This window comes from Neolamprologus brichardi, chromosome 18 (genome assembly GCF_056152115.1).
Source record: "Neolamprologus brichardi isolate AB-2024 chromosome 18, ASM5615211v1, whole genome shotgun sequence".
In the NCBI taxonomy this organism is placed as follows: domain Eukaryota; kingdom Metazoa; phylum Chordata; class Actinopteri; order Cichliformes; family Cichlidae; genus Neolamprologus; species Neolamprologus brichardi.
In genome coordinates this window covers 28,048,584-28,075,440 of record NC_142121.1, presented here as the reverse complement: position 1 = coordinate 28,075,440, position 26,857 = coordinate 28,048,584, and the positions used below count along the sequence as shown (strand labels likewise).

General features: G+C 42.3%; 3 protein-coding genes across 4 annotated transcripts; all 3 read right to left on the bottom strand.

The window, feature by feature from the left end:
- Positions 1 to 1,067: 1,067 nt before the first annotated feature.
- serbp1b (SERPINE1 mRNA binding protein 1b) lies at positions 1,068 to 9,212 on the bottom strand. Of its 2 annotated transcripts, none has more exons than XM_087831816.1 (9): positions 8,833 to 9,212; positions 7,900 to 8,080; positions 7,575 to 7,715; positions 6,883 to 6,954; positions 6,517 to 6,591; positions 6,098 to 6,275; positions 4,632 to 4,697; positions 4,230 to 4,418; positions 1,068 to 2,645 (listed from the first exon to the last, which is right to left on the bottom strand). In XM_087831816.1, exons 1-9 carry the CDS (start codon positions 9,086 to 9,088, stop codon positions 2,586 to 2,588), a joined length of 1,218 nt encoding a protein of 405 aa, XP_087687942.1. In that variant the 5' UTR covers positions 9,089 to 9,212; the 3' UTR covers positions 1,068 to 2,585. The 2 variants fall into 2 exon arrangements, with proteins under 2 accessions (XP_087687942.1, XP_087687943.1); XM_087831817.1 differs by having other exon boundaries at positions 4,230 to 4,415.
- Positions 9,213 to 10,024: 812 nt separating this feature from the next.
- On the bottom strand, positions 10,025 to 16,941 carry LOC102781149 (3-keto-steroid reductase/17-beta-hydroxysteroid dehydrogenase 7-like). The gene is made up of 9 exons (XM_087831513.1): positions 16,788 to 16,941; positions 14,208 to 14,411; positions 13,995 to 14,087; positions 13,769 to 13,883; positions 12,822 to 13,016; positions 12,610 to 12,714; positions 12,458 to 12,514; positions 12,265 to 12,363; positions 10,025 to 12,116 (listed from the first exon to the last, which is right to left on the bottom strand). The coding sequence occupies exons 1-9, from the start codon at positions 16,820 to 16,822 to the stop codon at positions 11,982 to 11,984; spliced, it is 1,038 nt and encodes a 345-aa protein (XP_087687639.1). The 5' UTR covers positions 16,823 to 16,941; the 3' UTR covers positions 10,025 to 11,981.
- A 470-nt stretch (positions 16,942 to 17,411) lies between these two features.
- ddr2b (discoidin domain receptor tyrosine kinase 2b) lies at positions 17,412 to 26,857 on the bottom strand. Its single transcript, XM_087831512.1, has 17 exons — positions 26,842 to 26,857; positions 25,978 to 26,070; positions 24,704 to 24,806; positions 22,912 to 23,149; positions 22,414 to 22,561; positions 22,179 to 22,281; positions 21,873 to 22,080; positions 21,168 to 21,408; positions 20,985 to 21,050; positions 20,434 to 20,570; positions 19,758 to 19,968; positions 19,446 to 19,669; positions 19,053 to 19,180; positions 18,747 to 18,962; positions 18,422 to 18,656; positions 18,003 to 18,152; positions 17,412 to 17,848 (listed from the first exon to the last, which is right to left on the bottom strand). The coding sequence occupies exons 2-17, from the start codon at positions 26,057 to 26,059 to the stop codon at positions 17,714 to 17,716; spliced, it is 2,625 nt and encodes an 874-aa protein (XP_087687638.1). The 5' UTR covers positions 26,060 to 26,070; positions 26,842 to 26,857; the 3' UTR covers positions 17,412 to 17,713.

The following is a 26,857-nucleotide window of genomic DNA, read 5'->3' as shown; positions in this document are numbered from 1 at the left end:
CAGGTATGTCTTCCACAAAATAGCGTCTTAATTTTATGCTGTAGTAACACACCTAGCTACAACCAAAAAAAGCTAACCACCTTCATAACCACTGAAATAACCAGGATTTGTTAAAGTGCCAGCCACACGGACAAGAAAAATGACAGTAAACCCTTCTTTTTCACCTCAGGTGTGTAGCATCAGGCTACTTGTTTTGCTGCTTTCCCCTAATCCTTGTAATCCTACAAGTTTGACTTTTTGAACGACTTTCTTTCACTCCAGCCTAGACAGGCCCCGAGTAAACCACAACCTCATGTTTGCAACATAGGTTTTGTGCCATGAAGTAATGTCCAGAATTTATGTATGTTTGAGATCTAATATATTTACTTTAAATGGTAAACAGACTGTAGTGAATAGGATTTATGAAGGTGTTATATATATAAGATAATTACCTGTTTTGCAAGTATCTTTATGACTGCGTTGCGTTCTTATGCTTTTTGGTCCCTTAAAAGTATCTCTATAACATCTATAATATCCATTTGTTACAATATTGCTGCCCCTCTCTTTTTTAAAAGGCATTTTTAACAGTAATGAAATGTTTTACCCGGATAAATGAAGGATATATACAACAGTCACTTTGCCAAAAACTGATTTCAGCTTCTACCTTGAGACAGGAGTGTTATTTCCAGCTCAAAATGACTCCATATTATCCATGACAGATATGTCTGACAGATTACAGGCTAACAAGTCATTTACAGCAGTTGAAATTCCCATAAAAACAACACCCTGTTTCTTTCACTCTAGCCTAAATGAGGAACTGGCACTGAATAAACTACCGAAAACAGCACATCTGTGAATGCATTTAAAGGAGCCACTGACAGAGCAGACGTAACACCTCTAAAGCATTTTTATTAGAACAGGGATGTTTGCAGAGAAAGTTTTAATGTCATGTGGCTCAAACGGTCCTACGAGGAAAACTGCTCCAGCCTGTTGTATCAGCGTGTCGCCAGCAAGTCTTTGCAGAGCGCGACAAGTAAAGCTTTAAAAATTCACTCCATCAGGTCTTCGGTGTGACACCCCCACCCCACCCCACCCCAGCCTGCACCCACCCCACCCCACACACCTGCTTTTATTAAAAGAAAAAAAAACTAAAATGCTTGCTGGAAAATGCTGAGACAGGCAGCTGAGAGCACCTTTAACTCACATTTTACATTCTGTAGCTTGTTCCACAATGACCGCTGACATTTCTTTCAGACAAATTATGCATCGATGCTTGTTCACAGATTAAAATAAAAATAAGATTACAAAAAAAACCCAAAAACAAAATAAAACATCAACTATGGTTTAAAGTAAAAGGGAAGAAAAACAATCTTCGGAGGAATTGGTGCTAATAAAACCAAGTGCTTTGAGATCTGAAAGACAGAACAGATACTCTAAAAGAGCGAGATATGTTCATGGTCTAGCTACGCTATCATTCTCACCTACATTTCAACAATCACTTCATAAAAGACATTAAGAACTACTTCAGGCGACAACTTGCACTCTCCTGTTTGAGAACGCCAAGTTCAGCAGAGAAAATGCTTCAATCCTAAGCAACTAGCTGTCAAAAATCACACGCACGCTCTCACGCTTTGCTGCAAACAACACACACTCACACAAACACACGCCCGCACGCATATTCTTAACAAAACAAAAAACAAAAACAATATTTGCTTAGTGGTCCTGAAATTACAAGTTGTATAGCCTGTATGACCTAAGAGGACCAGCCTAAAGATACATTGGGCCCCGGTACACCCTTGGAAAAAAAAAGAAATAAAAGTGGGTAGCACTTCTGGATCAGGGGATGTGAAACACTACTAACCACTGGTCCACCAAAAAAAGAGGCAAACTATCAAAACAAAAAACAATGAGAAGAGGCATCAACTTTCACTGCACGACAAGCAGAAAAATACCAAGCTTTAGTAGAAGTCACATTTAACCTGGTTACCCATCCTCAACTTGTGCCTCGCAAAGGGATGGATAGTCAGGATCCAAGTAATTACACTTTAAATGCATGTTAAGCCGTACTTCAGACATCTAGTACAAGTACAAGGTTCTAATGTAGTGTAGTGCTACCACATCAGCGTGTATTACTGGGAGGGCCAAAAAATACACTCCAGTACAAAGCCTTTTCTAAAGATGATCCCATAATACTGAGCTGAAGTCGTTACGGGGAGAAGAGGAATACACACACTTCAATCTAATTGCAGAAATGCAGAAATTCAAGCAGCACAAAAAATATCAATGAAGTATGCGTAATCTCTGGGGGGAAAAAAAGAAAAAAAAAAGTATGAAAACATCCCTGCTTTCATGTTCCTAAATACAAAACTTCAGTGTAACAAGAGGTCCTTTTCTGCCCTTTTTTTTGTCTTTTAGTCTCCTTTAAAACAGGTAAAATTTAAGTCCTTGGGTGATGTGAGTGGTATGGGATGACAGTCTTTTTGTGTCATTTATTTTTTTTTCTCTGTTTTTCTTATATACTTGAAGATGTGGTAAGCATGCAAGCCTCGTAGAGGAGGGGCCCGGAAGGGCTGATGGGTGGGCTGGTGGTGAAAGAGGGAGCCTTTTTAGGCCAGGGCTGGGAAGGCCTCAGGATCATCCACATTGGGGACTGACACTCCACTAGCCTGGTGGGAACAAGCAGACAAGAACCAGGACAATGTTAGGACGGCTTGAAATGAAGCTGGTTTACATGCAGTTCCTCCAATGGCCACTTGAGGCTGGCTCCAAAAGTGAGTCAATCCCTATACTCGCATGTTAAAATGCAGAACTTCACTGAAGAAAAGCATTTACAGCCTGCTACAAAAAGAGTTTCATCTCTGTAACCAATAACCCCCATCATTACTCCTTTTATAACATACCCATTAAAGCTGTTTAAATACTCATAAATAATGCAGTTTTAGGGCCACTTTGAGTGACAGGCAGATGCCTACACAGGTGTCTGTGGCTACTATTATACTTGGGAGGCTTCACCTCTATTAATTGACTTCACCTCTAGGGCTCGGGCCTACAGACACCGTACTTTTGATTGTACGGTTAACAATCAAAAGTCCAAGGATGCTGATCTGGTGTGTGAATCTATCAAGTTTGTAAGTGTTAGCTGGAAAAACAACAGAGCACATTATTTCTCAATCAAACTAAACAACAGCAAAAAGATCTCAACTTGCATAATGCAAAATTTTTGGTTTTAAAAAATGGAACAACCCAACCCAGAGACAAGTTGGGTGGAGTAGCTACATTGTTTAATCTGCGAATTCTGGGCTGTGGGTTGGTGATAGCTGAGGCACATGGTGTACAAAAAGTCCTGCAGACTCAATAACCGTGTGCTGGGACCTTCACAACATGTGTTTCTATGGATGAGCAGCTGACGTAGGTGTAAAGTGAAGGAGGCAGTGCTGCTATCAATGGAGTGTAAGTAAATTGTCTTTGTATGCGGTCAGCTGAAGTGTTGAATCCATCAGTCACCTCTGTAGCTCCCTTCAGTTACAGGGAGCTTGTTATTGTCTTTAAGCTTACTTTTGATTTTCGGGCTTAATACTAAGTTTTTCACTTTACAAGAGGCTTTTGACACTTCTGCTGGGACTGTACCTGGATTTGTACATATTATAAACATGTATATTTACGATTTTGTCTGCATAGAGGAAAACCAGTTTTGTTAATTAATTCAAGCATAATCCACATTTCTGCTCAAATAGTCAAAAACAAACAAGAAACAGTATAGATGTGTCAAATAGGATAACACTGACTTATTGTCTTTACTAAGCTAGTAAATACATGGACATTAAATGAAGTTCTAACAACTATAGCGTATACTTAGATGTACACATACACACACTCTGTGATACAGACCGGGCGTAGCTTTGCCAAAAAATGTCTTAGACTGACTAACATTCACCTGAAACCCATTATTAATATGAATGTCAAATTTATTGACAATGAAAAAAAAAAAGAAAAGAAAGGAAAAAGCAGGTGCTTTATTCAAATTTAGACACCAGTATTCAGGACAATTCCCCTGCCTGACTGACATGAGGTCAGTAACTGAGTTCTGCGTGGTGGAGCATGTGTTCAGTGCTCTGTTATTACAGGGTCTTAGTGATCCACAGCAGGTTTTTCCAACTCAGTGATTTTACAGCCGGTTCAGTCAGAGAGCCAACTCTTTTGTGCAGGACACTAAACCTTTGTTGTCGGCAGCTGGTTTTTTTTGCCGTTACCTTTTCGGAACGTCCTCCCCCGCGTGCCGTCCTGCTGCCTCCCCCGCCGCGGCCTCCCCTCCCACCACGTGCGCCCCCACGCCCGCGACCGGGGCGGCCAAGGTCTCCGAAGTTGATCTCCAGCTGAGATGTGATGTCGTTGGCTGGTTTGCGGAAATGGTGGTCACTGGACTCATCAGCGGCGGCCTGCTGATAAAGAACCGTAGATGGCCATCACGCTAAATGTCAACTGTGCTCGGATCAGAAATGCAGCGTTCCATCAGTGAGCTCTGCTTCTTACCATGCCTTCAGCTTTAATGTCTTCTCAGTATATTAAAAAGGTATCGCCACTGAGTCGCAGCTAACACTGAACATTTTCATGGGCTGAGTGAACGAAAAAACAAGTGTGAGTAACGCAGGTACCTTGTGGTAGAGATTGTGCGATTCTGCTTCTGTCTCTGCGGTGTCGATCAAAGCCCCAACAGGTCTCTGGAAATTGAACAAACCACAGAGTTATTTTTAGACAGCAGAGTGACCACCAACCAAACAGCCTGAGCACGTTTACCTGACACTAACCACGCACATCACAGCAAGCCTGTCACTATTGCCTATTTAAATGCAGTTACTAACGGAATACAAGGATACATGCTGTCCACTTTAAACATGGTTAAGGAAGACGAACCTAAATATCTATATCAGCTGTAACCTGTCAGCCCACAGTGTCTACAGCCAGATTTCTGTCACACACACACATTCTGCTGTGTTTGCTTCGAATTACTCCTCACCCCCTACCCAATCCTGTGGCTTGTCATGTGTTCCATAATGTTGTGCTGTGGACATTTATGTGCAGAGGAGTTTTTTTGTTTCCTGTTCTCATGCTGTCCTCCCAGGAGCCCAGCATGAGTAGAGGTCTCTTTTTTTCCTCTTGTACTTTCCCATTGTAGTGTATATTTCAGTGTTTTTTTTCCTGTAACACTACCGATCTCCGACCTGTATCCCCATGTGATGTCTGCGTTGTGTGTGTAAGGTCCGGGGGGGGGGGGGGGGTCCCCCATTTCACTGCAGGGCAACCTGCACGTGGCAAATAAAGCCTTGATTGATTGATTGACTTCAAAGTAAACAACTGAAATAATCACAATCACAAACTTAAAATCATCAGCGTGCAAGTCTAAGCTACCTGAGCCTGACTAGATCTGATGCAGAACAGTCAATTACTGAATGACTGTTCGGAATGTATTGATGTACAACTCTAGCCTCAACAGATGTGTGGCAGAAAATGTAACCAAGCATGGTGGAAAGTAAGACAAATGACAGCCAGGATGATTGTGCATGACTCTGATGGAGAAAATAACCTGTTTTATGCAGGTGGCGTCAGAGCACCACGTAACCACACTTTGCACATGCATGTGGACATCAACCTGCATGTAATGAAGGCTGCACTTGCCAAGCTAATCTAATAATGTGTGTGCAATGCTACACATTTCAGAAAAGCAACTTTGTGACACATCCAAACTAACTAGCTGAAGCTCCACAAAAGACCTTCTTATAGCAGCCGTCCTTGGCTTTTCACGTTTCTCGTTTGTACAATCTCACCACATCTCATCGGCTTTACTGCTGGTGATGCACGGTGGTTAGTAACCTTACTTTGTAATAACTTAATGACTGTTTCAACATGCACATGCACAAAAGCAATATGTTCCAGTTATTATATAAACTGATTAACAGTTTCCAATGGCTTTTAAATATATGCACAATAGTTTTTGACTTGTAAATTTGTCCCCAGGAACATCCCAAGTGTAGATGGCAAAGATCTTTTTCAGGGAGCCAAAGGACTAAAACTTAAAGGTCTAAGCTGCGGGCGAGAAAAGCTTTCAGCACACCACACTCACGTCTTCGCTCTTGGACTTGTGCAGCACGTATCCTTTCTTCCACTGGCTGTCGGCTCCCTCGTTGGGCTTGCGGATGTTGAACTCCACCTTGGTGCGCTCCTTGTCCTGCATGGCCTTCCACTCGTCCAGGGTCATCTCTTTGGGGCCTTCATTTTTCACCTCTTCGACCTCGTTCTCTCTGCAATGCCAGGAACACACAACACTGTGGGAACTCGCCAATCCTCTTACCTATACATGCCCTCTAATCCTGAGGCCAAAAGGTCAGAGGCAGCGTTTAACAAAATCGCCCTTGTTGCGTCACAACAGCAGTGCAAACGCTAAAGGAAACGCAATGTGACAACTCATTAACTTAGCACACGGGGATCCTTTTCCATCCAAACATCCAACATCCATCCAACACAAGGACACAGGATTCTCACTTGTTCTCGGAGCCAGCAGGTGCGTTTTCCTCGCCCTCTGGGGCCGTCTCAGGGGGAGCGGTTTGTTCAGCCTCACTGGGAACAAAGATGCACAACCTCTGTATGAGTAATGGTAAGCTTCCTCTAGCTGAAACATTAACTGTCTGAGCCTCTTCATAAAGGAAACAGCGACACTCCAAGCTTAAAGCGAACATGGAAACATCCCAAGACATCCTTAAACTGCAGCATCCTGTGATATGACAAAACCAGAAGCACTTCAAAAGAGAGAGAGTGCACACAGTCTGTAAAAATATCACATGCGCCTCATTATCCTGCTGACAGCGGCGCTCCGACAAACAGGCCATGTGTCTGTTTGGGGAAACTCACCTCACTTCGTCCTTCACGTTGCCCCAGTTGTGCGAGCCGCTTCCGCCGCGCTTCTCCTCGCTCTTCGGATTGCTGCAGCGAAAACAGAAAGGGAAGACGGCCAACGGTGTATGAGTTCTCTTAAATTCTCTCGGACCACAGTGAGGGGCTCTTCTCATTAAGGGAAGTGCTGATTACAGCCTGAGACAACATAAAGAACCCCTTTCTTGAGATGCTGTTCCCCCTGGACTCTCACAGAACCCATCTAGTCAGGAGCTGCTGGGTCTAGGATTCTAGTAGAGCAGCTTTGCATGATTTACAGATCAAAATAATCTCTTTTTGTAATCTTATACAGGGCCTTGGTAAAGCCCTTCAGTTGATTATCCAATCAAAACTATATTTTAGCGCCTCCCCCCCTTTAAACTAGCTTTCTTCTGATTGGCTGCCCCTCATAAACAGAAGGAGTGAACAGCAGTGTGCCTGACACATCCTATGTTTCTGACATCATACATAGCAAAGACTGGAAAAAAATAAGCGCTTGTTTATTTATCTTTGAGCTCAGAGATTACCGGCGTGTATGCTGATCTCATTATTAGAAACTGTACGCATATTTAGTATAAACATCTACTGTTGTAACAGTATTTACATGACAAAATAGGAAAATAATATAATAGGCGATTTCTACTCATGACCTCAGCTCAGCGCATACTTACGATTTGTCATTGCTGCTGTGTCTGTCGAAGTCTCGTTTGCCACGGGAGTCAAAGCCGTCGCCTCGGCCCATGCCCCGCCCTCTTCCACCACGCCCGCCCCGGCCGCCACCACGCCCTCTCGGGGGCCTGTCTCCAGAAGGCCTGGTGCACAGAAACAGATACAATTTAAAACATGCGGATGAACGTGATGTTAAGAGAAACATGCACTCCATCAACAACAGTTGCAAGCTGTCAAACCCTGCACACGTCTTGTCAATGCGCCTACATCTGCACCAGCCGGCATGTTTTAAATAAGCCCTCCATCCCTCTCATCATTGCTGCTCACTTTTCCACAGTAAACTCTCCAGCCCCCTCGGGTTTGTCCTCAGCAGGTTTCTCAAAGCGGCGCTCACGGGGTGGTCTTCGGTCCGGCCTCTTGTCTCCAGTTCGCCCTTCACCCTGCGCACCCTGGTGCTGGGAACCAGACTGGCCCTGCTGGTCTGCTCTTCTTCCCACCCGCCTGATACCTGCAAATCAAAGGAGCACAAGCTGAATTTATGCTCAGCTGTGTTGTTTAGATTTTAGACCTTGTGTGTGTGTGTGTGTGTGTGTGTGTGTGTGTGTGTGTGTGTGTAGGAAAATGCTAAACAAAACGAGAAAACAACAAATGCATCACCTGATGTGTGGCCTCCCATCTCATTGTGTGTACTTTCAGCAGTACACACAATGAGAACTTAATGTAACTGCACTGAAGATGGCTCTATTTACTTGCTTTGGATGAATTCAATTAAGACCAATACACTCTAATAAGATTAGTTAGGGATAATAACAAGAGCAGCGCTCTGTCTAGTCTTCCCAGCACAGGTGATGTCTTTTCCTTTCTCCCCACATTTGCTTTGCAAAGTCAGAAGCTGCTAATAGAGCTGTATCCTCCACACAGAAACCCAACACTGCACCTTCCTGTCAAACGCTAGCAGAAACCATTTCTGCAACACAGGCTCGCCAGTCTGCACCTCGCTGCTGGCTTTAACCCGCTCTGGTTCGGTACGTGTTCAAGTCCAGCTACGTTCCGTCTGCGAGGATTATTTTTAGTCTGTCCTCTAATAACAGCAGCACAGGGTCCATATTGACCTCACGCTGTGTCTCGCTCAGCCGAGTCGAGCTAACGTGGCTAACGGGAGCTGCACATGACAGTTGCTACGAAAAGCAAAAATAAACATGCATCGCTCATTAGCGAGAGAAGCAGGTGCATTGTTTCCCTTCCTTTCTTTTTCATTACCTTCTTTCTTCAGGGGGACTGGCGCCTGGGTCTCCTCCTTTTTGTCCAGCAGAGGGTTCTTTCTGTCCTTCTGTGACTCCTTCTTCGGCTGCTTAGCGGCTTGAGCCGCGGTCTTGGTGGAAGCAGCGGCGGCCCCCTCCTTCTTCTTGTTTTCGGCAGCCTTCAGGATCTCGAAAGGGTCGGACTCATCGTCCAATAACTGGTCGAACCGGTTGGTCACGACACAGCCGAAGCCTTCTTGCAGTTGTCCGGGCATGATGGCGCCCCTTCAACGGGATTCACCTCCGATTCTACGAGGCTTGATGCGACCAGTTCGCTGGATGCTGCCACAAGATGGCTGGGAGAGCTGCCCCTTCTCTTCCGGTGCGAGCATCATCCGGGACATCGTGCAGCGCACACCAATGTGTGCACGCGTCGGCTGCAATGTTTTTATTTACATTACGTAACGCTACGCTCATGTCCTCCGCGAGTAATCCGCATTTCTGAGAAGGTGTCACATGCATAGAAGTTACAGGTACTGATGAAAGTAACTTTATAACTGCAGACTTCATGCAGACTAAACACAAGGCCTTAACTGTGCCCACTTATACCTGGATACATCTGTATGTGCAGCTGCACCTCATCCTGATGCTACTGACAGGCACATCATCAGATTAAGTCGGATTTGCCAGTTTATAAATAATAACAATAAAGGGTGGTGTGGTTAGGGCCAACAGGAGCATGCTGAGTAACATATTCAGCAGAATCAGCTCTTTAGGTTCACTGAGAAAGCTGTCACACGGGTTGAACAAAAATATCGAGGAAATATCTCCAGGCATTAAATGTTGGCCCAGTTTTTGTTGTTGTTGTTTTTTAAAGTGTGCTGAGGTTTGTCCTGGAGTGTCTCAAATGGACAGGAAGTTGACTGTGTTCACTTGGATTTAGGTTTTCAATTTTTGTATTTTATCCTTCTGCAGTCTCAAAGTGAAGCTGTCCAGATGAATAGAGTCGGCTTTCTGCCATTTCATTTTTGTAATAACAGAGAAAACTGGTACAGTGTGCCACTGGATTTACACTTACAGTCTGCAGATTCTCCATTAAACATTTAATAGGTTTGATAAAATAGTTTTAGAGGGACATTTCTGCATAACTGTAAAGCTGGGCTTTGTCTCTGAAATGTGTCCGGAGTTCAAGGCATGATGATGTGAAAAAATGTACTTTTAATTTGCTTACCACACAACTTTCACTACTTTCCTGTAATTTACAAGAAGAGCTTGAAACCAAAAGGAGACATGCATCGCACATGGTCAGCGCAGCTTTACTTAAGGCAAAACTTCAGCGGGATATACGATGAAGGATAAAAAAGAAGGTTCTTTATATTTTAAGACCCAACAACAATACAGAGAAAACCCCAATAATCAGACCACCACCTATGAGCAAGCACTTGGCAACAGTGGGAAGGAAAAACTCAATTTTAACACGAAGAACCAGGCAGCCATCAGCTTTAACCAGTTGGGGAAAATAGGTACAGCAATTCATTGAAATGTGCAAACACGCATGTAAATAAGAGGCAAAATGAGCTGAAAGTTAATATTTGGAATGACCCCATTACATTGTAGCACATAGCAGTGGTGTGGCATTTAATATGTCACACCACTTTATGAATGTGTAATATATTTAATATGTAACTTTTGACCTATATGCACAATTGTCAAAAAGGAGGTACTGTTGTATTCTTCAGGTCATTTGAAATTCTTCAGGTCATTAAGTCTATTCATTACCAAAACTGGCACAGAAGATTAATTATTTGAACACTTTTTTAGATTTTGGACTCCAGTACTTTATAAAATTTACACATATACATTTATTACAAATAAAAATGGGAAAAAAGGAGAAAAATCATTGGATAATGGACAGGACTAAACATCCTTTCCTACTAGTCGCCTAACAAAGAAAAAATATACTTGGTTGTATTTTGTATATTCCCTCAAAAAATGTTGGATTGACTTTTTCTTTTTAGTTTAGTAAATGCAAGAGTCGATATCTCGGGTGACTGAAAGATAATAAAATCTAACAGTGGGGTGTGATGCTGTGGATATATGGTAATGAAATAAATAAGCAAAAAAAAAATGCTGATACTGGTCTAAAGCAGCTGATTTATTTACTTGCACACTTCTTCGTCCTATTGCAAACTATAAGGTTTTCCATTTATTTACTTGACAATCCTTCCATAATTTATTATTTGTATGGAAACGATCTCCAGATCACACAGAGCTGGTGGTTAGTCAGTGGCCTCAAGAAGCCAGGGCATTAACAAAGACCTAATTAACTTTGTGTGGCAGGAAACATGATGCAGCTATCAGGTGAAAACACAGCAGGGTCCACTTTACAACAGGAAAGCGCTTTCGTGTTACTGATCTCACGTGAACTTGTTGACCCCTCAATGAACTTCCACTGTTTGTTTAAAAACAGTGATTCTTGTGAATCTGAGTTTAGAAACCGTGACAGGCTGAGCTCATGAAACATAAAGTCTCGTCATTATTTTTACAAAGTTTCAAGAAATGCAAAGCGTGTTTCTATTATTAACATGTTGAAATATGAAACAATGTGAGTAACGTGAGGAGGTTTGTAGAGAGCTCAAAGTAGCTTATCAAAAAGGCCCTTCCTGCCCACACAGTTATTTAAATTAGACCTCTCAGTGTGATGTGCTTCAAGTTCACGGTATGATTGGAAAGTCTTTAGAGCAGTGTTAACAGAGGACTGAGGGAATATCGGTGGACTTTAAAAAAAGAAAGGAACAGTTGCATTTCCTTCATAACTGATTTGTTTAATTACATAAAAACATCCAAGCTAAGCTTTGTCTAACCTGGTGGAGAGGTGCAGCTTGATCAAAGAAAGAACCCATTAGATGTTGAGACAGAGCTTTCTTTAACATTTTGACTCTGGGAAAATCTCCCCATGGGGTCCCCTCAGAAGTAGTCAGAGTTAACATAATCACTTATATAAACCAAAGCTTTGACCTTGGCTGAGGTAGAACAAGCATGATCATTTCACCCTCTGTTCAGTGGTCCACCTGGGAAGGATAGGATGAATACGGGCAGTGACACTGGTTCAGATTTCACAGGATCCATTTCAAGAGAGAAAAACCTTCCAGTACAAAAGAATCACTTTTACTCTATCTCACTGAGGTACCGCTGATGAGCTTCATTGTCAGCATTTCTCTCACACAGTTTCCTTCTGACCCCTTTCTCAAGTTCAAGAAGTTTTGAAAAGAGGACGTCAGCCGTTTCACCATTAATGTCCATCTGAGACGTGAACACAAAGCAGAGAAAACCTGAATTAAGTAAGTGTAAAAGCAACACATCACACAAATACCATCTGCTACTCTAAAAAACGCTCTGTAACACAGGCCTGAGCACTTTCTCTGTGGAATACAGGGCTCTCGTTACTCACCTGTCGCGGCTCGGTGTAGTTTGTCCCAAGCCCTGATGTTAAACTGTGATACTTTGCTCTGGGATCCAGAGATTCTGGATTTTGTAGAAACAGCCAGTGCTGTGAGCAGAAACACCAGGCCATGAATCTGGGTTCACAGAGCCTTTACAGTGCAAATATTCAAATGATTGTAATAATTTTCAAATGGAAATACCAGTGCCTCTGCTCCATTGTACGGTGTAAGGGTGAAAGTGTTGGTGAAGATCCTAATCTGTTTTGCACAATTAGAAAATACATGAACGTGAGACTTTTCATACGTAACTGCGGTCACATTAAAAGATAGAAATTAAGTAAGTTACCACTTACCAACCACATGATGGGCATGATTAGAGTCCAGAAGGAGGAGGGGAGGATACCATAGGTCAAATTAGTCATCACCAGTCCTGGGCAGACTACTGAGGAGAACAGACCCTGTCACAAGACAGAAAGAATTTATAAATCACAGTGACCTCGTAAGAGTTTCACAAAGCTTGCAGTGATAGTTACCGCACTGACATCAGAGTACGTGACAGACAAACCTGGCCGTTCATGCGCCTGTTAAGAGCCACGCTGAGCATGTCTGAAGCGTATTTGGAGGAGCTGTAGGGCTCCGTCCCTTTTCTGTGCTGAATGTCATCAATGCTGAAGGCAGACCGGCGGGCATTACTTGAAGAGGTCCACACTACCCTGGACGTATGACCTGTCTGACACAGCAGAGGCTCCAGCTCCCGGATCTGGAAAACCAGGAGAGAATTATATCAGGTCCAAGGTGGAAGTGCACAGTAAGGAGTGATGTAGGAGGGGTGCATGAATCACTGATTTAAGCAGGCCAGCATAAGAATATATGGATCAGCCTGAGGCAGGCATTAATAATTCACTGTGTTAGCCAAATCAAATATTCATTTGATAAAATTTTGTAAGAGAAAAAAAGCAAAAGATATTTTATCTTTAAAATGATTATTTTATTTTTAGCAATCTATGATGGATGCTTCACTACTACATGGTGATCCTACAATCTTAATGACACATGCTAATTAAATAATAATAATTTATAATAATTGAAACATCAGGAACAAAACTTGCAGGAAAGAACAAGTTCAAAACATTAAAAACTACATCACACTTATTGGCCACTTTATTAGAGACACCCGTTCAACTGCATGTTTGCCCAAATATCAAATCAACCAACCCCATAGCGTCACCTCAGTGCATTGCAAATTTGGTCAAAACAACCTGCTGAAGACAGATATTCAAAGCTTTAATGGGTGCCTTTTGGTTGGGGGAGACAAAAACTGGGTTAAATAAACATATTGTTTACATTGCTGCACTAAGCAATGCAACTAAGAGCAACACAAACAGCAACAAAGTTTGCAGCTGACTTTCTGTGTCAAACACATCCGCATATTAAAGTCAGTATCCTGAAGTTTATTTATGCTACTGTAGGTTAAAAGACAGCTCTGTGTTTGTGTGTGTGTTTGTGGTGTACCAGGACAAAATGACCAAACAGGTTAGTGGCAAAAACTTCCTGTAGGCCATCTGAGTTGAGGCGGTCTTGTTGAGTCAAGAGACCCTCTGCTGTTGCAAACATGTTGATGACATTTCTGCAGTGGGGAAGGTACACTCTTATAGAGCAGCAAAGACATGCAGCTTGAATATATCCAATATCAAACAAAACAAAACAAAGAAATCATAAACAGGCTTTAGAAATGTACCTGGAAAATAAACCCTTAAAAAAAGCTCTGATGTCCACTTGTGGATTGGGCATAATTCCAGCATTTAGATAGAGAAAGTCAATTCTGTTGTATCTGGAAACACACAAATGTGTATTAAAAGTTAAGCTATCAGTTCCTTATTTGTAGTTCATATCACAAAGAGAACAATCACCAGCGTGATGACGTCAGCACGCAGCATCAAACATCTCTCACCTGGCCTTGACCACCTTAGCAGCGTCGAGCACCGACTCCACGGAGCCCACGTCGAGCTGTAGTAAGTCCACATGGGCACCGGCGTGAGAGGTGAGGAGGGCGCTGCGGGCGGCCTCTGCCCGCTGCATGTTCCTGCAGGCCAGACACAGCCGGAGCTGTGTGTCCTCCGTGAGAAGCCTTTCACACAAAGCCAAGCCGATGCCGCTGCAGACAGATGGCAGACAAACACAGCCGTGCACTCGTATTAACAAACTTTCCCTGAACAACTGAGAGATTACCTCACAGATGAAGTAAAGCAAACTGTAAACATGGAGCTAGTCTGGAGTCACGTTACTGGAGAAGAGATAATGAAAAAGGATTTTCAAGTGACGTGAAGCTTCCATTTTCATGTACTGATAATTATAGTCTTTGTTTCCGAAGTGATATTTAGTGGATAAGTTAACTAGTGTGTGGAACGTGAGGGGGAAAAAAGGAACATATACAAGTGTTCTGTTTCGTCTCTTTTATAGCTGTATGTTAAGTAAATGGTTATAGGAAGCAGTTATTATATCTTAACATAAAGCTGTAAACCTGGAGAAACAGCTAGTCTCACAGAGATCTGTTACAAATAGTTTGGGAAGCAGACTCAATTTCCACTAGTAATCTATTCTTGAGCTTTAGACTCTAATGCTGAATGATGTTATCCTAAAGGTTTCCCTTTATAAATACAGTCTAGCAATTGCATAAGAAAATACTTTAGACATCAATACTATGCAATTACAGTTGTAAGCAAGCAAATGTGGGATGATTTTGACAGTTTCCTCACGTGCAGTCAACCAGTATGGAGAATCTGGATGTCATCGAAAGAATTATACCCCCGGGATTCACTTTTAGAGCCCATATAAGTAACATATACAACTAGACAACAACTGTTTGGAAGAGCATCCACATGGATCGAAGAAGTCAGAATACTGTAAAGAAACCACTACTGAGGAAGACCAATATGAAGAGAACTGGTTTGGCTATGAGACAAAAGAAACTAACAAGCACGGGCACATGAGTTCCTATTGCAACACACCATCCTATTGCAGTTTAAGGTTCTGTTTTCCCAACAGAGCAAAGGACCAAAAACACACCTCCAGACTTTGTGAGGGATGCTTGAAGGAAGTAATGCATCCGATAAGCTGTCCTCGACTATCATCCAACCTAAACCCAACTGAGATGGTTAAGGGTGAGGTGAGATGCAGAGTGAAACAAAGGAGGCTAGCAAGTGCTGAGTGTATGGGGAAGACCTTTACAAGACTGCTGGAAACATCTGAGGGTGACGACCAGGTTATGAAAGCTTTGAAATAGTTTCATGGTGGACAAAGTTGAGAGATGTGGTTACTACAAAGCCTGTATCCAACTTTTGACAGGTGCAGTTCATGCGCAAAATTATATAGATAAGCCGATTTCTACCTTGCAAATGTATCTTTTTTTACATTTTCAAAATGTTTGCCTTTTAAGCATTTTAATATAATGTTATTTGTACTTTAAAGTTACAGTGTGTAAAATCTCACTGCTAGATGCCAGTAGACTGCTGTCAACTGAGTTCTGTTTTCAGGATATACTGACCTTTCTGTCAGTAAGAGATGAGTTTTTGCTGACGTTAGCTGCTGTTAGACTCTGTTAGCTGCTGTTAGCTGGCGTTAGTGTTGGACTTGGACACTTGGTAAATAATCTATCATATCAAGTGAGAATGTAATCAAACTGGTTATCAGAGAAAAAGTTTTTAGGACACTTGAGGCTAACATTAGCGGTTTCTGGAGACAGGATAGTCGCATGTCCGATCGGCTGATAATAAGAAACTGTGACAATATCGGGAATAAATGAGCATGTTTACACATGTTTTCCTGTTTAAGAGCTCTGACTTCAGTTCAGGAGATGAGGCTTCAGGTGAGGATGATGTTTTTGTCAGATGCTGGCCGCCTTGTTTGTTTCCTTCATGTCTCTGCTTCTTTGGTTAGGAAGACCCCTTTGCAGATGATAAAACATATGTATCATCCCTTATATCTTGAGTTTGAAGGTACAGACACAAATTGAAATTTCCCTTCACGGCATGCAAATTCCTACGAGACCGCTTCACAGTGGTCAGCCACTGTATTCAATATGACATTCCAAGTTCATAAGAACGCATCAATTTGCCGAAAGATGCAATTACCCATGAATCAATGCATATTCATGAGTAGGACATTCTTTTTTTGTTTTAACTTGTGACGCACATACATTACATTTGAATATATGTGCTAGTGAAACATTATTACAGAGTAAGAAAGACAGCTTATGAAAGATTTAGAGGCCTTTAATCTCTCGCTGTATGAACCTACAGTATGTCTGTTACTAACACGCACTGATACAGTTCATAGGTGGTACTTCGTAGTGTAACTAACTATTGCAATAACCTCCATTACGGTTCCGAAAACAGGTTACACTTGAACAAGTCCAACATGTTTTTTGAAACTCATTGTTTAAAATGAAGAGTAGATGTCCAGAACAGCATCTTCTAGCTAACAGCACCCGGTGTCCGTATGAACCATTATAAAACAGTTTTAGCGGACTTACCTGTTGGCACCCGTTACGATGACGACTTTTTCCATGCCTGAGCGGAATGTGCAGCGGCTGTAGAGGAAGCAGACACCGGGGGCAAATTTTAAAACCAGCTGTATTCACCGGGGACGCTCAGCCCCTCGTCCGATGCCGTTGAAAACAGTCAGCCTATTGCTTAGGCAGCTGCGTGGTGTGATTGGATGTCAACAAACAGCTGGCCAATCAGATTTCACTACAGAGAGCGAGGTGGTCCAAAACGATCAAAGAGCGCAACGGTTGAAAGTACAGCTGTGTTAGCAACCCCAGCAGGCTAAAAAGTATGAAACTTATCGTATATTAAAAACCAAACATACAAACGAAGGATAATAATAGCACTTTTTCTTTATTTACAGGTATCCTTGGTCCAACAGGCGTTAAAACGTTGTTCTTTGCTATTTTCCCCACTATGTACAATAAATTCATTTCTGAAAAAGGACATAAACATGTTTATAAAAAAATCTACATCAGCTTCTGCATACGAAAGCACAATTTCATCAGGAAAACGTTTTTCCTCATGACAAAATTCAAATATAAAAGACAAAAACACAAAACAGTGCTCACATAATAAATGTGCAATAGGATTAGATATATGATGGGAAAAAAAGGGGAGGGGGATATTATCGCATAAATAGACAGCATAACAAATCATAAGAAAATAATAAATACACAGAGGTCTGAATGCACTGTGCGAATAGAACTATCTGCATTATATCTACAATAGGAGGCTATATTTAAGTGTAGTCTGTACCTTCACATATCTCTCCATTTAGAGCATATTTTTTGAGAAGCAGGCATTGACAAAAAAGTGAATATTTTATGGGTCTGACTCCAAATAAATGAATCTAAACCAAAGGAAGCAACAGAGACCCTGCACAGCACAGTGGAACGATACATCTCCTCTGCTACGCCAGGCTCTCTAACAGCTCAGAGTGTATCTCCTGAAAGCTCGGCCGCTGCTTGGCGTTTCTCCTCCAGCAGCTTAGCATGAGATCCTTGTAAATTCTGTCAGGACAACAGGGAGGCTTTGGCAGGTACACCTGGTAGGATGAAGCACAATACTCTCAATATAGTATTATGAGTATTATAAGTGTTATAAGACACATCTACATACATATCTGAGAACTATTACATCCTAAAATCCTCCACAGTGGCACTCAGGAGGACTGTCAGGTACAGTGGTGTGAAGCTCACCTGTTTGCCCTGTTCCCTGAAGAACTCTCCTGTGTTTTCAATGACCTGCTCGTCAGAGAGCTGGGAGTACGGCTGCTCCTTACACAGAGTGAGAATTTCCCACAGAGTCACCCCGAAGGCCCACACGTCACTAGCCATAGTGAACTTACCCTGAGGGAAAAAAAAGATCATAGACAGATTGGTATAAATTTAAAGCTTAAAAATTCTAAATTAAAATCTATAAAATATTTAAAATTGATCTGCTGTCACCTCTGTATAGAACTTATACTAACCTTTTAAATATATGCGATATTTGGATTAGCAATAATCTTGGAACAATAAAAAACCCAATAAAACTGTAGTGGAATGTCAGATTTCCCTTAGTCCATAAATAACAGATAAATGGAGGCGATAATGTCCCAAATCCATAGATCACTCACTAGTAGTATGCTCTCCCAAGACATCCAGCGAATGGGCAGTACAGCTCGGCCCTGGATCCGGTAGTAGTCCCCTCTATAAAGGTTCCGACTCATGCCGAAATCAGCGATCTTTATGGTGTATTTCTTTCCCACCAGGCAGTTGCGGGTTGCCAGATCACGGTGGACAAAGTTAAGAGAGGACAAATACTTCATACCAGATGCAATCTGCACTGCCATGCCGATCAGTGTGGTGTAACTAAGAGAGAGAAAATACATAGTGTGAGCTAAGTGGCTCTTTGTGTCATTTCCCTGATGATCATTTCAATTACATGTGAATTACACCTACCTGACCATGCTCTTCCCCTCCGTCTCCTCTTGTTCGATCTCATCTTCATCAGCGGCCTTTAGTCTGAGATTGCAGAGGAACTGGTTTAGATCACCGTTTTCCATGTACTCAGTGATCATGCACAGAGGATCTGTGTCCACACACACTGCCAGCAGACGGACGATGTTGGGGTCCCTCAGACGAGACATGATTCGGATCTCCTTCAGGAAGTCATTCCTGCAGAACGACAGGGACACGTAATCTACAACTTGACTGGCAACTGAATGAAAAGCTGTACCAGTACATCTCTGTAAAAGTTTCTTTTACCTTGCGTTCTTGTTGGCATCTTCCCGCAGTGTTTTAACAGCAACAAGCAGAGGGGACTCATTGTTTCCCTCTATGGACAAATCCTCACCCAAAAAGTCCTGCATGCCCTCTGCCTCACACAAGTGGACCTGTTTAGAGGAGCACTTTGTCAGTCCATCATCCACTTGGCATCCCTCGAAACCATCTGTTTAGCTCTGTTTAATACAACTAAATGTTTCCTATCTGTCAGCATGTAGTGATTTCATAGTCTGCTGCTTTTACCAGGCAGCAAGCGCTGTCATTGAATTTTATAAATGATAGCTATAAAGTTACAACAGCATAATGGCGGTGAAGAGAAAATGAGTTTAAAACCCTTAAAGCATCGCCAGCAAACATTAGAGCTACTGGGCATACTTCTCCAAACTGGCCCTCTCCCAATTTCTCCTTGAAGGTGAGCTTCTGTCTGGGGAACTCCCTCATGGATGAATCTGTGCCAGCAAAGAAATTCATGTTGACAGCTGTGATGGAGTAGATGCTGCTGTCCGAAGACTCCTGCAGACTGATGATATCTGCCTCAGCGTAGTGGGGGGCACCATCAGAGCCTCCGGCTGCAAAGGCTCTGCAGGGGGTACTCGATTCTTATTTGGAAAAGAAAAGACGGAGGATGGGACGTGTCGCTGTAGCTGACCTCCAAAGATGTTCACTTATTTCCTTTAGACAGCTTACCGAGGCGTTCAGTGGACTGAGAAAACTCGGGCAGTTTCCGGATGAGACGCGAGGGCTCCTGGTAGTCGGCACAGAGGGGGAAGATTCTTTCATAGGTGGAGTTGGAGGTCGAGCCACTCTCACTGGAGAGAGACGAGTGGTGGAAGGAGAAGGCCCGTGTCTGGATGGCGAGACGAGCCGTGAGCTCGTCATCCAGGATGCGACGAGATGCCTGAAGACGCAAGAGAGAAGCAGTCGGTATCTGCAGTGTTTTTACAACGTGAAAGTCTAGCGAGGTTTTGCAGGACATTGGTGTTGTCATGTGATGATATAAGAAGAAACTGACATGGAGGGAAAAGAAAGCTCTGGTGCTTTTGATAATGATGTCTTTTTTTCATACAATATCTGAAGCCAAAAAACCCCAAAGAAACCCAAAACAAGGTAGCAGTAAAAATGCTAATTTGAGTATAGATCACCTTATTGCCTTCTTGAGTCTACTTCTTGTTTACCTTTGTTCTATATATTTTAAAATTTGGGAACAAATTTCAGTTTGCAAACTAATTATGAATGATGTTTTTGTGCATCCAGGGTTCAGTGCACACATCACACCATACGATCAGTTGTGGATGTTGAATCATTACTGTAACTTCAAATAACTAAAATTGATTAAATGATTTTAAAATAATTTTTTTCTCACCTTCTCCAGCATCTTTTGCCAGACCTGTCGCCACAGGATAATGACAATGATGGCCAATAGGATGGCTATAATGGCCACCAAGCAGCCAATCAGGATCCTTGTATTGCTGTCATCCACTTTATGTGTTGGATCATCCCCTAACAAACCACATTAGAGTTGGATGTTGACATGGATTTAATGTAATTCATTACAGTTCAAATTTTAAAATAATTACATTTTTTCAAACAAAATGCTTTTGTTTCATTATATTTTATAAGAAACCGGCCATTTATTCTAACAATAATCGGTAATCTTGCTATTATCAGCAGGGGGCAGTCTTGAGCCAGGAGAAATTTAGGTCAAGCAACCTTTTAAAGCATTAGAAGTCCAACCACATCTAAAATAAGGTGCATTACACGATCAAGGAAATATAAAAACAGATTTTTACATGAAATCAAAATCAAACAGTAACAACACATTTATGTCTTCTTCTATCTCATATTTTACCCTATAATTAAAAATGAAAACAGTGACTTAAATAAGAAAATATCAGAAGAGGTTTGGCTGGTCACCTGGTAATATTTTTGTCGGGTGTCCATGCTTGCGAGGAGCCATTGATGTATTGTACACTGCTGAACCTGTAATTGAAAGAAATAAAGGTAGTGAGACACGGCACATGCTCCCTTTAGATTATTGAAGTAAAGTCTCTAAAGCAAAGGCTACACCTGATCTTTGCTTTGCTTTTTTCTTTTTACCTGACTGGAAGGCCACCTCACTGAACAGCATCCAAAGGTCGCTGAAGTGGAAGCGGCATTTAATGGTGCTGGCTGTGCGGTCCCCGAGGGGCACCGTGATAAAACGAGCGCTTTGGCTCACACGATCAACAGCAGGCCTGAAGGTCACCGGGTCTGCCTCCCACTCTGATCCTGACCGAAAGTAACAAGTAACCTGCCTGAACATCCTCACCCCTCGGCTAAACATGTTGTTGCAGTGAACCTGCGAAGGTGAGATGTGCAAGTATAAGAAAAGCATGATTAAAGTACTTAAATAGTCTGTTATTATTCTGCAGCCCTTACCGACCTGGCATTTCTCTCTCTTTCTTTTTTACTTAAAAGTGCTCAAAATAGCCAGAGCCCGACTGAGATGATGGTGCAGGAGAAGGTGTAGCCATGACTAATCTGTCTAGCTGTGCAGTTGCAGAAATATCATTCATCTTACATCTCTGATCTCTTGCCACGGCACTTACCCACGAAGATCAGGCTAATTATACAGAAAATGTAATTTTTTTTCTTCCTCCAGCAAGGCTGTCCTGTTCTTTTTTTAATGCCCCAATAAATTTTACAGCAGCTGTAGAAGGTGGGTGCTTGCCCAGCAGAGTGCAGAATAGCTCAATTCAGCAAAGTGTTAGCTCTACAATTTCATGCCGCTCGCTTAAAATACCCCCTGCGCTGACTTCTTACCTTCATGGACGAGAAGTTTCGCACATGGTCGAACTCAAAGATCATCTCCACGTAACCTCTGGGGAAGCTCCTGTTGTTCCACCCTACATAGTCATAGCCAGGCCAAAAGTTGTAGCTGTGGCTGTGGAGAAAGTCGTCCAGACCCCAGGTGCCATCGGTCAGCTGGCCGAGCCCTTTCGTCAGCCTTGAGGAAGGATTTATGGTTGAGCTGAAGATAGAAATAGGGGTTTTTAAGGTTTGCACATATGCACATTTTAAAATGCACAAATGTTGTTTTAGTTCAAAGAAAGTTTGTTAAACTCAGACCTTTCAGCTGATGCTCCATCGTACACAGAGTCATTGAAGAAGACATCCAGGCCTCTGTAGATCATTTGGTGTCCATCTGGAATGCTGTAGGACATCAGGCCATCTAAAGCAGGCAGGTCAAAGAGAACACGCAGCTGATTCAGTGTTTGCTCACATCATATTACTATATAAAGTGTAATGTAAAAACAATCGTTTGGTTGAAGTTTCATGTTCCACTCTGAGTGTCATGACTAACCGAGCCATTCACAGCCGTAGAGCTCCACTCTCATACACACGATCATGGAGTGGTCGGTCACGGGCATAAAGCGGACAAAACGGGCAATGATGGGAGGCTCCAGGTCCTTCAGGACCACGTCATATGCATTACTGTTGCCTTCGATGATCTGGCAGAGGTGAGGAAAGATGTCTCATTTCCCACAAATACTCAAGTTGTTCGTGTTTCCCATTTATAATAGTAAACAAGCACCTTTTACAATGCTTTTGTAACATGTTGCTAGCATTCAATTAGAAGTGAACATTTGAAATATTAAAAACAAATACTCATATATAGTATTTGATCTGTTAACATTTGATAAAAGATAAGATTTAAATGATTTTCAAACATACACAGTAGCTCAATTTTTCACTATCATGGACAATGTTAAACAAATTAAGATGATAAATAGCAGATTAGTATCACGTGTACACCTTATTTGAATCAGAAGAACACTTCTTTATATCTTTACACGCTCACCTGCCTTCCCTTTCTGTCATGCCAGCCCACCCAGCTGCTGCCGTCACGGCTGTACTTGATCCTGTATCGCTGGGCAAACTCATTACCCATGCCGTCGGCGTGCCGACCTTGGGTGCCCACGAGCGTGATGAAGTGCAGCGAGCGCAGGTCTACCTGGAGATACTCTTTGACGCCATCCGGCTCTGACATGATGTCAGGACACCAAGCTCCGTCACCGTCTCCGTTGTCAAAGTCAAGTCTGACGGTGAGCAGGAAAATAAATGGAAGAGTCGGTACAGGAAAGCGAGGTCACAGAGTTCAGGTACACAAACACAGGGTAGAGAAGAAAAGACATAAAGCGAGGAAATATGTTACAAGATACGAACAGAGGAAAAAGCAGTGAGGAATAATGAAATTATATCCTATGTACCTGATTTTTCCTGTCTGAAAGAAATCATGTTTGCACACTTCCTGTTATTCCATGTTACCACTGAACACATTGTTAAAAGGCTCTAATTAGTTCACTAGTACATGATAGATAGACTAATCAGCCATAATTACTTTGTAGGGATTGTGATGTATTAGGCAGCAAATGAAGACTCAGTTGAAACTCATATTTTGGAATCTAGGTGATATTGGATTGTAGCTTTGCCAGAACAAATACTCATACGCAGTGTTTCCGTATGCTTTGGTTTGACAGCCAGTGAACCTGCAACAGAGCCTTGGATGCCCAGGGTTATACTTCGGGATCAAAGGCTGGTGTCAGTAACAGCAATAGAGCTGCTGCAGTGCTGGCAAGTATGTCGCAGACCATAAGCCACAGATCAGCCAGAGTACCCATGTAGACCCTACAACAGACAGTGAGTGCCAGAACCAGGCCATGAAGCAACCTGGAAAGAGAACTCATCTAATGAATGATGTTTTATTTTGCATCACGCGGATAGCCATGTGCATGCGTGTGTGTTGTTTACCAAGGGAAGAGATGGAAGCAGAGTACACTATGGGAACGGAGCCAGCCGGTGAAGCCAGCAAAGTTTTGCCATGAAACCTTGGGCCCCTGCCTTGATCTGGATGTTGCTTTCACACGTGAGATGCACGCTCATTCACTGCAGCGGCATTCGCTCATTTCCAAACAACATTGGAAAAAAAATACTCAGCAGGGATTTGAAGAACATGGCAAAGAGTGTGGACTTCAAATCCCCTTGATCTCATTTCAAATAGATGTGATGAAGAATCAAATCTCAATGGAGACTTGATTTAAACCACTTAAAGAATCTGCTGCGAATAGACTGGAGCCTGATCCCACAGCGCATCTCACGACAGGTCAGTACTACTACTACTAATAATATTTGTTGATTGCTGTATGCTACTTAAACATGCTTGCTGAAAGATGAAAGTATATTTTCTTAGGCTGAGTGAGATCATCTTATGAGAAAGAAAGTATTCTAAATATGTGCTATAACAATATTTAGCCCTTACCCTCAACACAAGCCTGTTTGTGTAACTGCTCAGGAGCTTTGGAACGTTAAAAGATGAACTTCTGATGAAATATATCAGCAATTCAACAAATACAAATCCATCTGCTGAATAACTTTAAATGTTTTGAGTAAAAAATAAACCAATTTAAAACAAAACTTGCTATTTTGGTTGAGACACAAAGTCTACGGTGCTTTTTTACTAAAAGAAAGCAGCAGTTAAGTTTAGGAAACTTCTTCAAATAAAAAGAAACTGAGTTTAGGGATTATCCCTGACAAACTATGATCTCTGCGTCTAATAAGAGGAAGGAAAGTGGAGTATAAGAGCACAAACATGCCTTCCAAATCTTGCAGCGGTGGACTCAGACCAGTGGCTGGAAGCAGAGATGTCCTCATCCTGAATCTGCCCACCGGTCATACCAAGAGGATAGCGGCACATTTCTACAAGCACACGAAGCACACATACACATAAATGTCTGACGCGTTCTTTCATATGTGCGATATGGTTAAAGTTTTTCCACATATGAGGGTAATATAGGGCTACTTTTACATAAAATCAATTTTTAAGCATTTTCTGGACTTTGAGTAGTTGGTGGTCACAGCTCATCCCTTCCCCCTCTAGCCCTCTTCCTGCAGCCCTGCAAAGGCCTCTAAAGCCAAACAGAAGCGTCACTGTGTAGGTGCCAGTCTAAGCAAAATGAGAAGGGAGTGGTATTAGAGCTGCCCACTCTTCATTTTTCATCTTTTAAAATCATTTCTAGCATGAGAAACGCTTGAGTTTGAAAAGCCGGACTCCCTTTGTTCTTATGTTGTGCGTGTGGCGACGGGTTGACAAGCAGTGAAAAGAGATTACAGTCCCTGCGTTGATACAAGTAAGCCGCCATAACTGTAGAGTCAGTTGAGGCAGCAGAGTGTCATTGTTTACTTCCCACCATCTCGACTTATATTTGAGTTTTAGTTAGAGCTCCGGCGAAATCCCTCACTCGGATTTTTAGAGAGCGGGCAAACAAGCGAGCCTTTGACTGTGAAAATATTCTAGAGAGGAAAGTGAAATGAGTTCATATGTGTAAGGGAGTGTGTTAGTAGGTGTGTGCAGGTGTGTGTGTGTGTGTGTGTGTGGGTGCATTACCTACAACTACGCCTACAAATTTTTTTTCCCCACAAATTCTCCCCCTTGCCTGTGAAAGGTCTGCCTGTTTTGAAGATGTTTGCTTTCTTGACCAACAGCTAAACCGTACACACACACACACACACACACACACACACACACACACACACACACACACACACACACACACACACACACACACACACACACACACACACACAGAAATGCTTGCCTTCTGAGCCCACCCACCTCAACCTGCTTCTCTCCTCTGCATCTTGTCAACATGCTTGTCCCTCAGAAATATGAAATAGTTATTTTAAGCTTGAATATAACATATCCATACATCTGACTCTTACACTGCTTTGATCACACAATGAAATTTTTTTAAAAAAGCACTCTGATTGGCTCATGCAGTCATGGCCACTGTTTCCAACTTAACTTTAATAAAGATAAAGAGCGTCAATTTGTCAGCGTAGTGTCAGCGGGGTAAAGATAAACGTCTACCTGGGTTGACTTGAGATCTCACAGTGACAGCCTGCAGGAGAACGAAGGCGATCAATTTAACCTCCATGATCTTCAGTTTCATCTCACGGATGCCTGAAAGGAAGCTTGTGAAATCAGATAAACCAGTGTAAACTACTGTGTTACTTTTTCAAATATCCTCTCTGCAAATTCTCCCCGGCAAAGTCTGGGACTTGTAATTACATTTTGGATGTTTGGGATGAATTCAAAGGTTTCATTTACCACAACAGCATGTGCACAGAGATGGACGGTGGCATAATTTGCAACTCTACCGTTACAAATTGCTCTATAATAGGAGACTATTAAAAGCCACAGCAACAAATGCCCACACAGACCTCTCTGTAACCCAGAGTCCTGCTCTTTCCCACGACAGCATGTAGTACCTGTATTTTATTTACCCTGTATGGACCACGTGAAGACGCGTGTCAGTGTCTGCTCAGAAACTGCACTTACTGTCACTGATGTGAAGCGTTTTACAGTGGCAAAAATGCAGCAGGGCTTCTTTCAGACATAAATGTGAACGGAAATTTTAAAAAACTGAATTTAACACACTGCGTAACACCAATAAAGTGAATCCCTGAGAGCCCTCATTCCACTAGAGGCGTTTTTATAATCAGTGAGTAACTTTACAGTAACTGATTCCTTACTGAGTATCAGCCAGTTGCTACTTTTACTTGAACATAAGATTAATTAGTGAATGTCTTCCTTCATGTTGTCTCTCACTAAACTTAGGCAAGCTGACACTAAATTCCCTCAATGTCTACGTGGACATTTGAGTTAGTAGCCACATATGTAAAAAAAAGAAAAAAATATACGTTTGACTTACTTTTAAACTTCAAAACAAACCGTTTTTCTCGGGAAA